General features: G+C 33.1%; 1 protein-coding gene across 1 annotated transcript; it reads right to left on the bottom strand.

The window, feature by feature from the left end:
• Nucleotides 1-8,600: 8,600 nt before the first annotated feature.
• LOC107832395 (N-terminal acetyltransferase A complex catalytic subunit NAA10-like) lies at nt 8,601-13,613 on the bottom strand. Its single transcript, XM_016660233.2, has 2 exons — nt 13,211-13,613; nt 8,601-9,111 (listed from the first exon to the last, which is right to left on the bottom strand). The coding sequence occupies exons 1-2, from the start codon at nt 13,508-13,510 to the stop codon at nt 8,860-8,862; spliced, it is 552 nt and encodes a 183-aa protein (XP_016515719.1). The 5' UTR covers nt 13,511-13,613; the 3' UTR covers nt 8,601-8,859.
• Between the last annotated feature and the right edge of the window lie 97 nt (nt 13,614-13,710).

Raw genomic sequence — 13,710 nt, 5'->3', positions numbered from 1 at the left:
ATACCCCATGAATAATTTAGGCACAAGCAAAAAATTCAACAAATACTATATAAAAGAAATTTATTAAACTAGGGAGAGAACGTGGTAGAAGTTTTTTTCACAACTCATAAACTCTTGAATCTCACTACATCATAGCTATCTCTCCACAATAGAAAATATTTAGAAGCACCCCTATTTATAATAATACAAACCTAATTTGACCAGACTAACAAAACCTTTTCCAATATGAATTTGGTAAATAAAACCTAACTAGACATGAATTAAGTAACCTAGTAAATACCAAATCCTAGACATCTTAAAAATAATAATTTATCTTGGTTTAGTTTCCAACAACCTCCCTTAAACCAAGATCTTCAAATTTGATCATGCCCAACATCTCTTCAACTTGATGAATAACTTCAATTTTAGTGGATTTGTGAAAACATCAGCAACTTGCTCTCAAGTCTTGCAATACTCAATAACTATCTCCTTGTCTTGAATAAAGTCACGAATAAAGTAAAATTTGATATCAATGGTGTTTGCTAAGCCCATAAAAAACTGGATTCTTTGTTAACTCAATTGCAGACTTGCTATCACAAAAAATTATTGTAGGATAGTCTTGCTTGTGTTGAAAAAATCCAAGCATTCTTCTTAACCACAATGCTTGTATAACACTACTTGTTGCAGCTATGTACTCTGCTTCAGCTGTTGAAAGAAGACCAAGAAAATACACCAGAACCCAAATAAAATGCATAGCCATAAATACTTTTTCTTTGTATCGTATCACCAGCCCAATCACTGTCTATAAATCCCATAAGACTATTATCACTAGTCTTTGAATAAAATATACCATTAGTCTACGTAGCTTGAATATATATCAAAATTCTCTTTGCTTCTTGCAAGTGAGATTATCGTGGAGTCTCCATAAATCTGCTAATTAGTCTAACTCCATAAGTAATATCAGGCCTTGTAGAAGTCAAGTACCTTAGACTCCCTACGAATATTTTAAAATATGTAGAATCAACAAAGTCGCGAGTATCATCTTTAGTTAACTTCAATTTCTCTTCTTTAGTGGCCATATATGATTTGGCTTTAACCATGGTAAATCCCTTCAAAATATCATCAACATATTTTTTTTACTTTGAAACTATCTACTTCTCAAACTGCTTTGTGGGTAGTATTGTACACCCAATCAACTCCAATTGGTAATTTTATAGGTTGTAGAATAATGTCATCAACGAACAGTTCGTCATGCTCCTTGAGACATGCAATTTCGAACAATGGTGCATAATTAATTACATCTTCAATATCTATAATCATGTGTTGTAGTTCTGAATCCCAAATTATTTCTGCTTCAATCTTGGGTAGATTATCATAAATTTTCTCTTGATGAATCATCTTGCTTTTTTCGTTACTAGGTTCATCTTCAATACCATCAAATAACTTTTTTTGTAAAATACCAATCTATTTTTGACGGGAATCTCTTGCAACCAAATCGTCCTTTTTAACAATCGCATAAGTTTTTGGTAGATCAATTTGAATATTATTTGACTTCTCTTCGCATTCAATGGAATCTCTATCATAACAAAAATTACTTGTACCTTCTCTTATTTTCATATCTATTTTTGAATTTTGGCCTTCTTGATTTATTTCCACCATTATTGGTGTGCCTTCCTTTTCTTTTGGTTGATCATCCTTTTCTAGCAATGCATCATCTAATGTCTCATCTTTCTGTTGATTCAGTGATCTCTCGTATATTATCAATTTCCTTTGTAAATCATCAAGTCTGAGGGTGCTAAGATTTTTAGTAGCCTTAAGAATAACTTTTTTGTTGCTAAACTTTAAACTGAGAGACTGTAATATTTTTTCAATGATTTTAACTTCTTGCAATACTTATCCATTGGTCCTTAGACCATTGACTATTTCTTCAATTCTTATAAAATATTCTTTCACAGACTCTGTTGGTCTCATGTAAGTCAACTCAAATTGAATTCTTACAGTTTCTCCTTCTTTATGTCAGCAACTTTTCGATATAACTTCACCAAGATTGTCCAAGCCTCTTTTGCTGACTTTGCATGCAAATATTTTTTAGATGCATGCAATTCAACCTTGATGGCGAGATAGTAGCTTGCCTTATAATCTAAATGTCTCTTCTCCTCCAATTGCATAGTTGCATCACCCATCAATGTTGTGCCTTCTGGGGTTTCCTCAAATCCTTCATCAATGGTGGGCCATACTCCAATAGCCTTAAAAAAATTCTTCATTTGTTGATACCAATTTTCAAAATTATTTTTGCCATCAAACACAAAAACGAGACAATTAGGTAATAGAGTATCCATATTTTTTTTGGATCTTTTACCGGCTCTGACAGGATCTCACACAGGCTCTGATACCAATTTGAAGGATTGAAATACCCCAAGAATAATTTAAGCACAAGCAAAAAATTCAACAAAGACTATATAAAAGAAATTTATAAAACTAGGGAGAGAACGTGGTAGGAGGCTTTTTCACAACTCATAAACTCTTGAATCTCACTACATCATAGCTACATCTCCACAATAAAAAATATTTAGAAGCACCCCTATTTAGAATAATACAAACCTAATTTGACCAGACTAACAAAACCTTTTCCAATATGAATTTGGTAAATAAAACCTAACTAGACATGAATTAAGTAACCTAGAAAATACCAAATCCAAGACAACTTAGGAATAATAATTTATCTTGGTTTAGTTTCCAACAACCTCCCTTAAACCAAGATCATTAAATTTGATCATGCCCAACATCTCTTCAACTTGATGAATAACTTCAATTTTAGTGGCTTTATGAAAACATCAGCAACTTGCTCTCAAGTCTTGCAATACCCAATAACTATCTCCTAGTCTTGAATCAAGTCACGAATAAAGTGAAATTTGATATCAATGGTGTTTGCTAAGCCCGTAAAAAACTGAATTCTTTATTAACTCAATTGCAGACTTGCTATCACAAAATATTATTGTAGGATTGTCTTGTTTGTGTTGAAGAAATCCAAGCATTTTTCTTAACCACAATACTTGTGTAGCACTACTTGTTGCAGCCATATACTCTACTTCAGCTGTTGAAAGAAGACCAAGAAAATACACTAGAACCCAAATAAAATGTATAGCCAGAAATACTTTTTCTTTGTATCGTATCACCAGCCCAATCACTGTCTATAAATCCCATAAGACTACTATCACTAGTCTTTGAATAAAATATGCCCTTAGTCTGCGTAGCTTGAATATATCTCAAAATTCTCTTTGCTGCTTGCAAGTGGAATTGTCGTGGAGTCTCCATAAATCTGCTAATTAATCTAACTCCATAAGTAATATCAGGCCTTATAGAAGTCAAGTACCTTAGACTCCCTACCAATTTTCTAAAATATGTAGAATTAACAAAGTCGCGAGTACCATCTTTAGTTAACTTCAATTTCTCTTCAATAGTGGCCATATATGATTTGGCTTTAATCATGGTAAATCCCTTCAAAATATTATCAACATATTTTTATTTTTACTTTGAAACTATCTACTTCTCAAACTGCTTTGTGGGTAGTATTGTACACCCAATCAACTCCAATTGGTAATTTTATAGGTTGTAGAATAATGTCATCAACGAACGGTTCGTCATGCTCCTTGAGACATGCAATTTCGAACAATGGTGCATAATTAATTACATCTTCAATATCTATAATCATGTGTTGTAGTTCTGAATCCCAAATTATTTCTGCTTCAATCTTGGGTAGATTATCATAAATTTTCTCTTGATGAATCATTTTGCTTTTTTCGTTACTAGGTTCATCTTCAATACCATCAAATAACTTTTCTTGTAAAATACCAATCTATTTTTGACGGGCATATCTTGCAACCAAATCGTCCTTTTTAACAATCGCATAAATTTTTGGTAGATCAATTTGAATATTATTTGACTTCTCTTCGCATTCAATGGAATCTCTATCATAACAAAAATTACTTGTACCTTCTCTTATTTTCATATCTATTTCTGAATTTTGGCCTTCTTGATTTATTTCCACCATTATTGGTGTGCCTTCTTTTTCTTTTGGTTGATCATCCTTTTCTAGCAATGCATCATCTAATGTCTTATCTTTCTATTGATTCAGTGATCTCTCGTATATCACCAATTTCCCTTGTAAATCATCAAGTGTGAGGGTGCTAAGATTTTTAGTAGCCTTAAGAATAACTTTTTTGTCGTTAAACTTTAAACAGAGAGATTGTAATATTTTTTCAATGATTTTAACTTCTTCCAATACTTCTCCATTGGTCCTTAGACCATTGACTATTTCTTAAATTCTTATAAAATATTCTTTCACAGACTCTGTTGGTCTCATGTAAGCCAACTCAAATTGACTCCTAAATTCTTACAGATTTTCCTTCTTTATGTCAGCAACTTTTCGATATGACTTCACCAAGATTGTCCAAGCCTCTTTTGATGACTTTTCATGCAAATATTTTTTAGATACATTCAATTCAACCTTGATGGCGAGATAGTAGCTTGCCTTATAATCTAAATGTCTCTTCTCCTCCAATTGCATAGTTGCATCACCCATCAATATTGTGCCTTTTGGGGGTTCCTCAAATCCTTCATCAATGGTGGACCATAATCCAATAGCCTTAAAAAAAATCTTCATCTGTTGATACCAAGTTTCAAAATTATTTTTGCCATCAAATACAAAAACGAGACAAATGGGTAATAGAGTATCCATATTTTTTTTTGGATCTTTTACTGGCTCTGATACCAATTTGAAGGATTGAAATACCCTCAAGAATAATTTAGGCACAAGCAAAAAATTCAACAAAGACTATATAAAAGAAATTTATTAAACTAGGGAGAGAACGTGGTAGGAGCCTTTTTCACAACTCATAAACTCTTGAATCACACTACATCATAGCTACCTCTCCACAATAGAAAATATTTAGAAGCACCCCTATTTATTATAATACAAACCTAATTTGACCAGACTAACAAAACTTTTTCCAATATGAATTTGGTAAATAAAACCTAACTAGACATGAATTAAGTAACCTAGTAAATACCAAATCCTACACAACTTGGGAATAGTAATTAATCTTGGTTTAGTTTTCAACATTCCAAAATGGATAATAATGCTAGATTTGCGAAATTACGATATCAAAATTCTAAAGTTCGGGCATCCAAAAAGGATGATGGCATAAAAGTTAGTATGAAAAAATACGACATGGTAAAAACTAGGGTTCCGGGTCTAAAAAGACGAAATGTTGACGACAACAATGGCGGAAAGAAGCTTTTAGTATTGTTAGAAACCAAGCATACCACAATATTTTAAATTTGAATACGATATTCAAATCAAGCATATAATATTCAAATCAACATACCACAATATTTTAAATTGATCATACATATCGCAATATTCTAATTTGGAATATAATATTCAAACCAACACACTTTAATAGTATATCGCATTAATAGTTTATTCTATTTTATGATTAAATATTGATATATTGTTAGAAATTATTTGGAATACTACTGCTCTTTAATAGTATATTCTAGTAATGTTGATGTAATATTAGATTTTAATTGGATACTTCAGTAGAATATTCTAGTATTATATTTTGAATATTACGATACACATTAGAATATGACAAGGTGGGTTGCTCTGATGGTAAGCACCCTCCACTTCCAACCAAGAGGTTGTGAGTTCGAGTCACCCCAAGAGCAAGGTGGGGAGTTCTTGGAGGGAAGAATGCCGAGGGTCATGTGGAAACAACCTCTCTACCCCAGGGTAGGGGTAAGGTCTGCGTACACACTACCCTCCCCAGACCCCACTAGTGGGATTATACTGAGTTGTTGTTGTTGTTGTTGTTGTTGTTGTTGTTGTTGTTGTTGTTGTTGTTGTTGTTGTTGTTGTTGTTGTTGTTAGAATACTTTTGAGTTGTAAATCAAGTATATTATCATAGATGTAGTGAATACTCTAAGTTTTAAATTAAATAATATATAAAGTAAATGTTATCAATATAAAAAAACGAATATGCCTCTTTATTTTAAGAATATTATTGTAAATGTATATTGAATATATAAACTAAATAATATCTATGGTTTAAATTGAATACTGCTATTTATTATGGGATGCATATTTAATTTCCTTACTTTGAAGAATTTGTATTGCGCAAGGTAACGTATTTTCTAGGAATATGATAAACTTGAGTAATTGGCTTTGATAGGAGAGAGGTAAATAGCAATATTCAATTCATTACCTCTAGTTATGGCTATATTTAAGGGATATTATCCTATATAATCGTGACTGTTGGATAAAGAAGTTATATGAAGTAATTATTTTAAGGATTTTTAACTTTAGGATATATGGTGTAAAGAGGCCATGTAGATAGGTATATGGCGTAACTTCCCCTATTTTCTATTCTCAATAGCTTGATTGGACATAAGAAAAAACGGAGAAAACTAGCAAGAAGAATTTCGAGACATTTTTTCCCCTACTTTTTTCTTCTTTTCCTAGAGCTTATTCTGGTAAAAACTACAAAAGTAAAAAATAGAGAATAAAAAAGAGAAATACGATTAAAATAAGAAGAGCAAGATGGAACTATATTCTTCTACGTACTTTTTTGGTTCCTTCTTTAGTAGTTAATTTAGGGGAAGAAAGTTCAATCACAAGAGAGATTTCAATTGCAAAACAGGCTTTGAAACAATTGCTTCTGTTTGGCGACAGGCAATCTTGCTACGGTTTTGTTTTTATTTGTGTGTCTAGTTTGGTTAATAATTGAACGAATTCAGGGGTTTTATTAGAGTCTCTCCTCTTTTCTTACTAGTAATATCTAGGACTAATTATTATTTGAGTTGTTACTAACAGTTTCTACAAAGAAAATGTAAAGCAAACAGAAACAATTTGGTGATATAACACATCTTTCACATCTTTGACTACTTGATTTGTAAATTAGAGCACTACGGACTATATTTGACATTAAGACGTTACGGTTTTGAATCTTTTTAATGTATAATCTAAAAGACAACATTATTAAGAGGGCTTAAGGATAAACTTATAAGCTTCAAATCAGCTTTTTAGAACATTGCGTATTTGATAATTACCAAAAATGTTAATAAATCAAGTACTTATAAGTTAAAATTAGTTAGTCACCTTCAACTTATAATAACTACTTTTGTTTTAACAACGAATATTACTATTTTATCACTAGCTAAATCCTCCGTTCCATATCCGTGATTCATCTTCTTCCATGCAAGATACGTTTAGATTTATATTGTTTATAAAGAGATTTAAGAGCATTTTAGCCATTTTAATTTAAAAAATTACCAAACAACACTAACCGTTTAGTATAGCTACACCTTTATTCAAACATGTAATTTTTAAACCTTTGAGATGTAAGTTCATCTTATTTGAGACTAAAATAAAATAATATTATTGAAGTCTTTTTGGCCATTTGAGATCTAAAAACCTTTTAGACTTTTGGATTTTAGCCTTCAATTATTGATTATTATTATTGTTCCAATAAGTGACAATGACAACTTGAAATAAATATACATTATCACCTTAGCCATATTTGCTGGCAAAAAGGACATCATAAAGTAAATTGCAATGGTACCTTGACATGGACAAAAGATAGACGTGCAAAATTATACTACTAAGCTACATTAGTTTTCCACTTCTTTGGAACTCTCTATTTAAGAAAATTAGAAATCTTCGTTCTTCATTTAGTTGTGTCCTTGTGGAAGTCTCCAGCGCATTCCATCTCTTAATCTCAATAAACTCCAATATTGACTTCATAAGTTCATATCTATACTTTATTTCATTTTGAAAAAGCACAATCTATATTTAATTTTGTAAATCCATGGCTATTTAATGATTTAAACTGAAAAAAGAGCAATTTTCTGTGATCTGTTGTCTCGCGAAACTAGATTACATAATTACTACTAATGAATATAGTTCAAATCCAAAATAACTTGGATAATAATGTGCCCTCAAGTGGAGTTTTCTTCATGACGAATACCCCTTTTTTTCTTAAATGGAGTACGTATTAGTTTCCCAAATTTCAACCAAACTCAAATTTTCAATTGTGTACAAAAAATTCACCTTTTAATAAAATCTCAAGTTTATGATCATCAGAAGGCGAACTTCATGTCCAATTTTGATACCTAAAATAGAAGTCGCAAATGAGAGTAGAATGAGACCATCAAATTGTGAACAAGGAAATAGAAAAGGAGATAATCTTGTTTACTATCAGAGTAAAAGTCATTATGAGTATAGCATCTACTAGGTACACTAATTCATTGGCAAATTCTCCAAAGTAAATTTATTACATGCATTGACAAATGAGCTTCAGAATCAATGTGTTTTTTCAACATCAAAGAAAAATGGTTAATATTCCTTTGCCTTGAATGGACTTTCATGTCCAAAAGAAATTTCCTAATTAGATGAAGTGCATTATACTTTAAGAGAAGCTTCCATAGTGGATTATAGCACGGAGTATCATCTTACAAGTAGTTTTCCTCATTACAAAATAAAGATGGCTACAGTAAAATTTTACTCTTCACTTGATCAGGATCATTAATAATGCAAGGATGCAACAAACGAAAGTCCGAACTTACTATTTAATCTAGGTACTAAAAATAAGGTAAAACAGTAGCAATCAAGATTGAAACTTTTGGAATTTCAACATTTCCTCAGAAAATAGATATGAAGGATGAAAACTATATCATAGAAACCAAAATTGTCAATTGTACGACGTTCCAACCTTCCAAAGGCGTAGTTGTTTCACATCGAAAACATACAATAGTAACATGTATTTCTTGTAAGCAAATTGACTCGGGACAATTTGTTAATCCCAAACTTCACATTCACAATCATGCTGCTTTTGCTTCTGCTGCTCCGACCTTCGCCTCACCAGAGCAACAGCCACCACCATGATGATGGTGATGATGCTGGTGGTGCTTCTTGCCCTTCAATTCCTTCCTCATATCATAAGCATCTTCCCCATCTGCATAGTACTTGGCTTCCATATCATGAATCTTGTATCCCAATGTCTCTGTATACAGCTTAAATGCAGCCCTGTTACTCTTCCTCACATGCAGAGAGACATACTCTGCTCCAAACACCTTTACCAAGAGCAAAACCGGACCTAATTGTTAGTGTCATCCCAATTGAGGAACATGATTGTGTGAGGGCAAAAAGATTTGCATGCTAAATAAGATTATTCTGTTTCGTTTTCAGCCCATTATAGAATCAACAGGGAATAAAAGTGACAGAATGAACAAGGGGCAGAGTAGGTTCCAAAAACTATAACTCAACAAGTTACAAATCCAATACTATGTACCTAATTACATTGATACTATGCTCACATGCTACCAAAAACTAGTGCTTCCCAACAGGGGTGGGTCCAGCCAGTGGCGGACCCAGGATTTTGTACAAGCAGATTCAGCCAGAGAACGAGGTAGTCAATTATATAAGTGCACCAATAAACACCATTTGCGCAATGCTCTTTTTTTTGTTCCATCACGACTTCAAAATGAAGTCATTTTTTAAAAAAGTTGGGGAAATATTTTTTTAAAAATGTTTAAATTTATCTATATAAATTAACAAATTTTATTTCAGAAAATTTAGCAATTTTAATCAAAAAAGTGTTTAACCAACTTAAAAATCGTATTATAACTCTAAGAAATATAACATACAAAGTTACAAACAAAAGACACGGCAAAAAAGAGTTTTAAACTAAACTAATTAATCCAAAATAATTAAAGAAAAAGATATTGTACGCCAAGCTAAAACTTTGAGTATAACACAAATTAACAATTTCAATATAAACTAAACTAAATTAAATTAAAAGATTACAAGTAATTTCAATAAAGCACTCTCAGTCTTTTAGCAAAACTTATGAAAAAGAGAACCAAAATTCAATATGTAGAAAGCTTTAAATTTTTTTTGAACTAAAATGAAGTTTAATAAGAATAACAAGGAATCATAAAAAGAAGAAGAAAGAGAAAGACAAGAAAAGGAACAACAAGGCAACAAGCCAACAATAAACAAAATAATATACTCCTATGACTGTAACAAAAGTGATGAAATGGAAAATGAATTCAAATGTGTGTTCAAAATACACGGATATTGTATGCCAAGCTAAAACTTTGAGTATAACACAAATTAACAATTTCAATATAAACTAAACTAAATTAAAAATTAAAAGATTACAAGTAATTTCAATAAAGCACTCTCATTCTTTTAGCAAAACTTATGAAAAAGAGAACCAAACTTCACTCTATAGAAAGCTTTAAATTTTTTTGAACTAAAATAAAGTTTAATAAGAATAGCAAGGAATCATAAAAAGAAGAAGAAAAAGAAAGACAAGAAAAGGAACAGTAAGGCAACAAAAGAAAAAATGCTTCAATTCACTGCCTTGGCGGAGGTTCGAACTACCAAACATGGACTTATTTTGAACCCACTTGACCATTGCTCTGCAACTTCTGTTTGTGTCAAGTGGGTTCAAGTACATTAATATTTATCCCTTTCAATTTTTTTGATGAAATTCGCAAGTAAAAATAATTTATTTTTCCGATGAAACAGGTTCAACTGAACCCTCTTCGTACAAGGTGGGGCCGCCCCTGGGTCCAGGGGGCTCCTTAGTGAAGAGGAGCTATCTAGTGGCACAATGTAACAACAGTTGCCAAAAGGGTAGGGCAAATTGATCATACACTACCAGTTTCTTTAATTAACGCGATTTTCAGTCTCCACGTCTTAACAGATTGATATTTAACTACCTTCTCAAACTGTATGTAGGGAGAAATAACTCTTCATTCTAGCCGTGACATGGTACAGGTGCTTCCAATGTCATTTCTATCCCTTGGATTTAGTTTTGTCCCTACTTGGAATTAGCTCATTCTCACTCTCTTTTAGGTTCTCTATTTTTAATTTTTGGGGGAAAAATACATCAGTTTAACATCAGATGTGTCCTGTGAAGAAATAATAAATTAACTGATTCCCTTTACCATGAACCCAGGATGAGTATCCAATTTTACCAACTTTACGTCCTACTCCTTTTTGGCATCGCTGGGAACGGGACATCAGGAAGTTATGGTTGGCAGGAACTTATTATACAACATAAGAGAGAGATTCACCTCAAATTGCTATCTCTGCCCCTCATTTCCTGGGTCCAGAACATCTAAGTTCTCAACGCATAACATCGTCATAAGTCTCTGATGTAAATTACATCTGACTTACTATTCTCTTCAGGTTCTGTGTCCAGCCTGGGTTCAGCGTTCAGAGGGACACCAAGATGCCATGATCTATACAAACTAGACCATCTACGAAGGAATTGAAAAAGGTTGAGACTTCCTCCATACCTTCACCCATGAATCATTTTAATCCCATATACCAATCCAGGTTGGCAGTTTATGCAAGAAGCCTAGACAAAAAATTTTTGGGATGAATAAGCCCTGCCGACTTTGATATGGTATTAGGTAACCTTAATCTTACCTTATCAAAAAAAAGATGGTAATCGGTTAACCAATAACAATCACAGCATCAGTTCTCGCAACATTCACATAGATCACCATGACACATTCCCCTGATGTGGGAGCTATGTGAACCAGAAAATGTGAAGAGAATCACTTTTAACTGAGCAAAGCAATGATGTCTGCCTTTCCAAACAAATTCGGGGCACCTTGTTACTGGCCTCTTATGTCAATTAGCTTAGTTATATCTATATCTTCTTCTTAACACTGTTCTCAATTGACAAGAAACTACAAAGAAGAGATTTAGCTGTCATCATGATGCATCCAGTTCAACTGGGGATTGATCAATGGGTAAGTGAACGAGAAGCGCAGCACAACACCATACAATAGCATCAATTTTAAGGGATAGGGAAACCACTCTATCGAGCAAATGGTGCAATAAAAGATGTCATATTGAAACTTTTTACAGCTATACTTTACAAGAACGCACCCAAAAATTATAATTTTATAAAACAACACTGTTCCCACTACTGGTAGAGCGCCAGCATTAAACACCTAAAGCTCATTGACTGAAGATGAAGGGAACAAAAATCTCTGGAATAATCCACATAATTTCAGTGATATGTGCCTCGTTAAAATGCTCTTTCCACATATTTCACTAAATTAAAGCTTTTGTATTCATATGGGATTCTCGCCAACAATATATCATTAATCTACCTGGCATTCACAAAAAAGGTGATACACCCAAACTTCTAGAAGAATGAGCTAACTCATAATGTCTAATTATAATTATGCAGACTAATAATTTCAAATTAGTGAGAGTCCTACAAGACAGGATGCAGAGCACTGCACTGAAACCTGGTGCACTGTCCCACTTGTCCCATGTACAGGGGTCCACTTGTCTCACCACATCAAACCAAGGATAGGGAAAATGAATGGAATCATGGATATAGCTCAACCCCAATCCTGTTCATTAACGAGCCGTGCTTGAGCTCAATTACTATTTAGATAAGTATTAAACAAGCAGAACGAGCTCACTTTTTTAAGGTTTCTTTTCCAATCTCATTTGCTTTCATGCTCATTAGGCGCAACTGTCCAGTTATTTCCAACAATGCTTCAGGTATTGCTTCTCTCTCTCCTAGTATCCTTTCAATAATCTATCTTCATTTCTTGTTGGTTTAATAGACTCATTTATCTCACAGCAATCATATTTTCTTTGGTTGGTTATGCTATGTCAAACTGCATTTCTGCCAAATGTACTTCCAAAAATGGGCAAAACCAAGCTCAAGAGTAATCTAGTCAAGCATGCGCTTGAGCTTAAAACTTCTATTTCAATCCATAGTTGAACAACACATAGAGCGTTGAGTTTGAATATCTATAACTCAGCCTTGACCCAGCTCGTGCACAACCCAATCAAAGCACAGACAGAAAAAGTATACAAGGTCCAAACATGCCAGCCAAAAGCAAAATCTTCATTCACCATCAAACTTAATCAGCCAATTCCAACTTACAAATAAACAATTGGGCCATATATCCATCTTTCACATAACTAACTGTCTAATTTCCAAAACTAATTTACTTACTAAAACGTTCTCTCACTAGTCTAATACCAGAATTTAAATCACTTATTTATTATTTTAGCAAATGAATCTATTTTCCAAATGTAATCACTAGCAGACTCCAGAACTAAAGCACTTCATCAATTTTTGTAATAATCATATCAAATACCAAAATGAAATAATTTATTTACCTGTTCCATGGCATTCTGAGCAGCGGTCATGAGCTTAGTAGCTATACCAAGTTTACGGTGAGTCCTGAGTACCGCTAAGGAGGTGATGTGTCCATGACATTCTGTGGTTTCCTCTTCCATTTTAGCTAATACATATCCCACTATCTTACCGTTGTAATCTTCAGCAACGTACAGAAGCTGCGGCCACGAAAGTATGTGGTAAAAATAGTACTTCATCTGGTAGTTCTCTGGTAGGCATAGCAAATTGCATGCTTGCATTGCAAGCAAATCGTCTATCGTCGCCTTTCGTATGCACACCATTCTTCAATCTTCGAGATATCTCAATCTCAATCTCAAAGGATTGTTAGGGTTCCGGTTAGTCTTCGAAAAAGCGAAATGAAATGTGCTCGTGAAAAATTGTTTGGGAATCATAAATTTGGGCTTTCTATTTGGGCTCCCTAGTGAAAGGCGGGAGGTTTGCACAAATAGGAACATATGAGGCCATTAAGGAAGTTTTGTAA

This window comes from Nicotiana tabacum, chromosome 19, assembly GCF_000715075.1.
Source record: "Nicotiana tabacum cultivar K326 chromosome 19, ASM71507v2, whole genome shotgun sequence".
Classification (NCBI taxonomy): domain Eukaryota; kingdom Viridiplantae; phylum Streptophyta; class Magnoliopsida; order Solanales; family Solanaceae; genus Nicotiana; species Nicotiana tabacum.
The sequence above is the reverse complement of the archived record's forward strand: the minus strand, read 5'-3'. Positions and strand labels throughout refer to the sequence as shown.

Coding starts and splice junctions, on each gene's coding strand:
- LOC107832395 (XM_016660233.2), bottom strand. CDS start 13,510: ATGGTGTGCATACGAAAGGCGACGATAGACGATTTGCTTGCAATGCAA. Junction 9,112..13,210: donor CTCAGAATGCCATGGAACAG/GTAAATAAATTA, acceptor CTCTTGGTAAAG/GTGTTTGGAGCAGAGTATGT.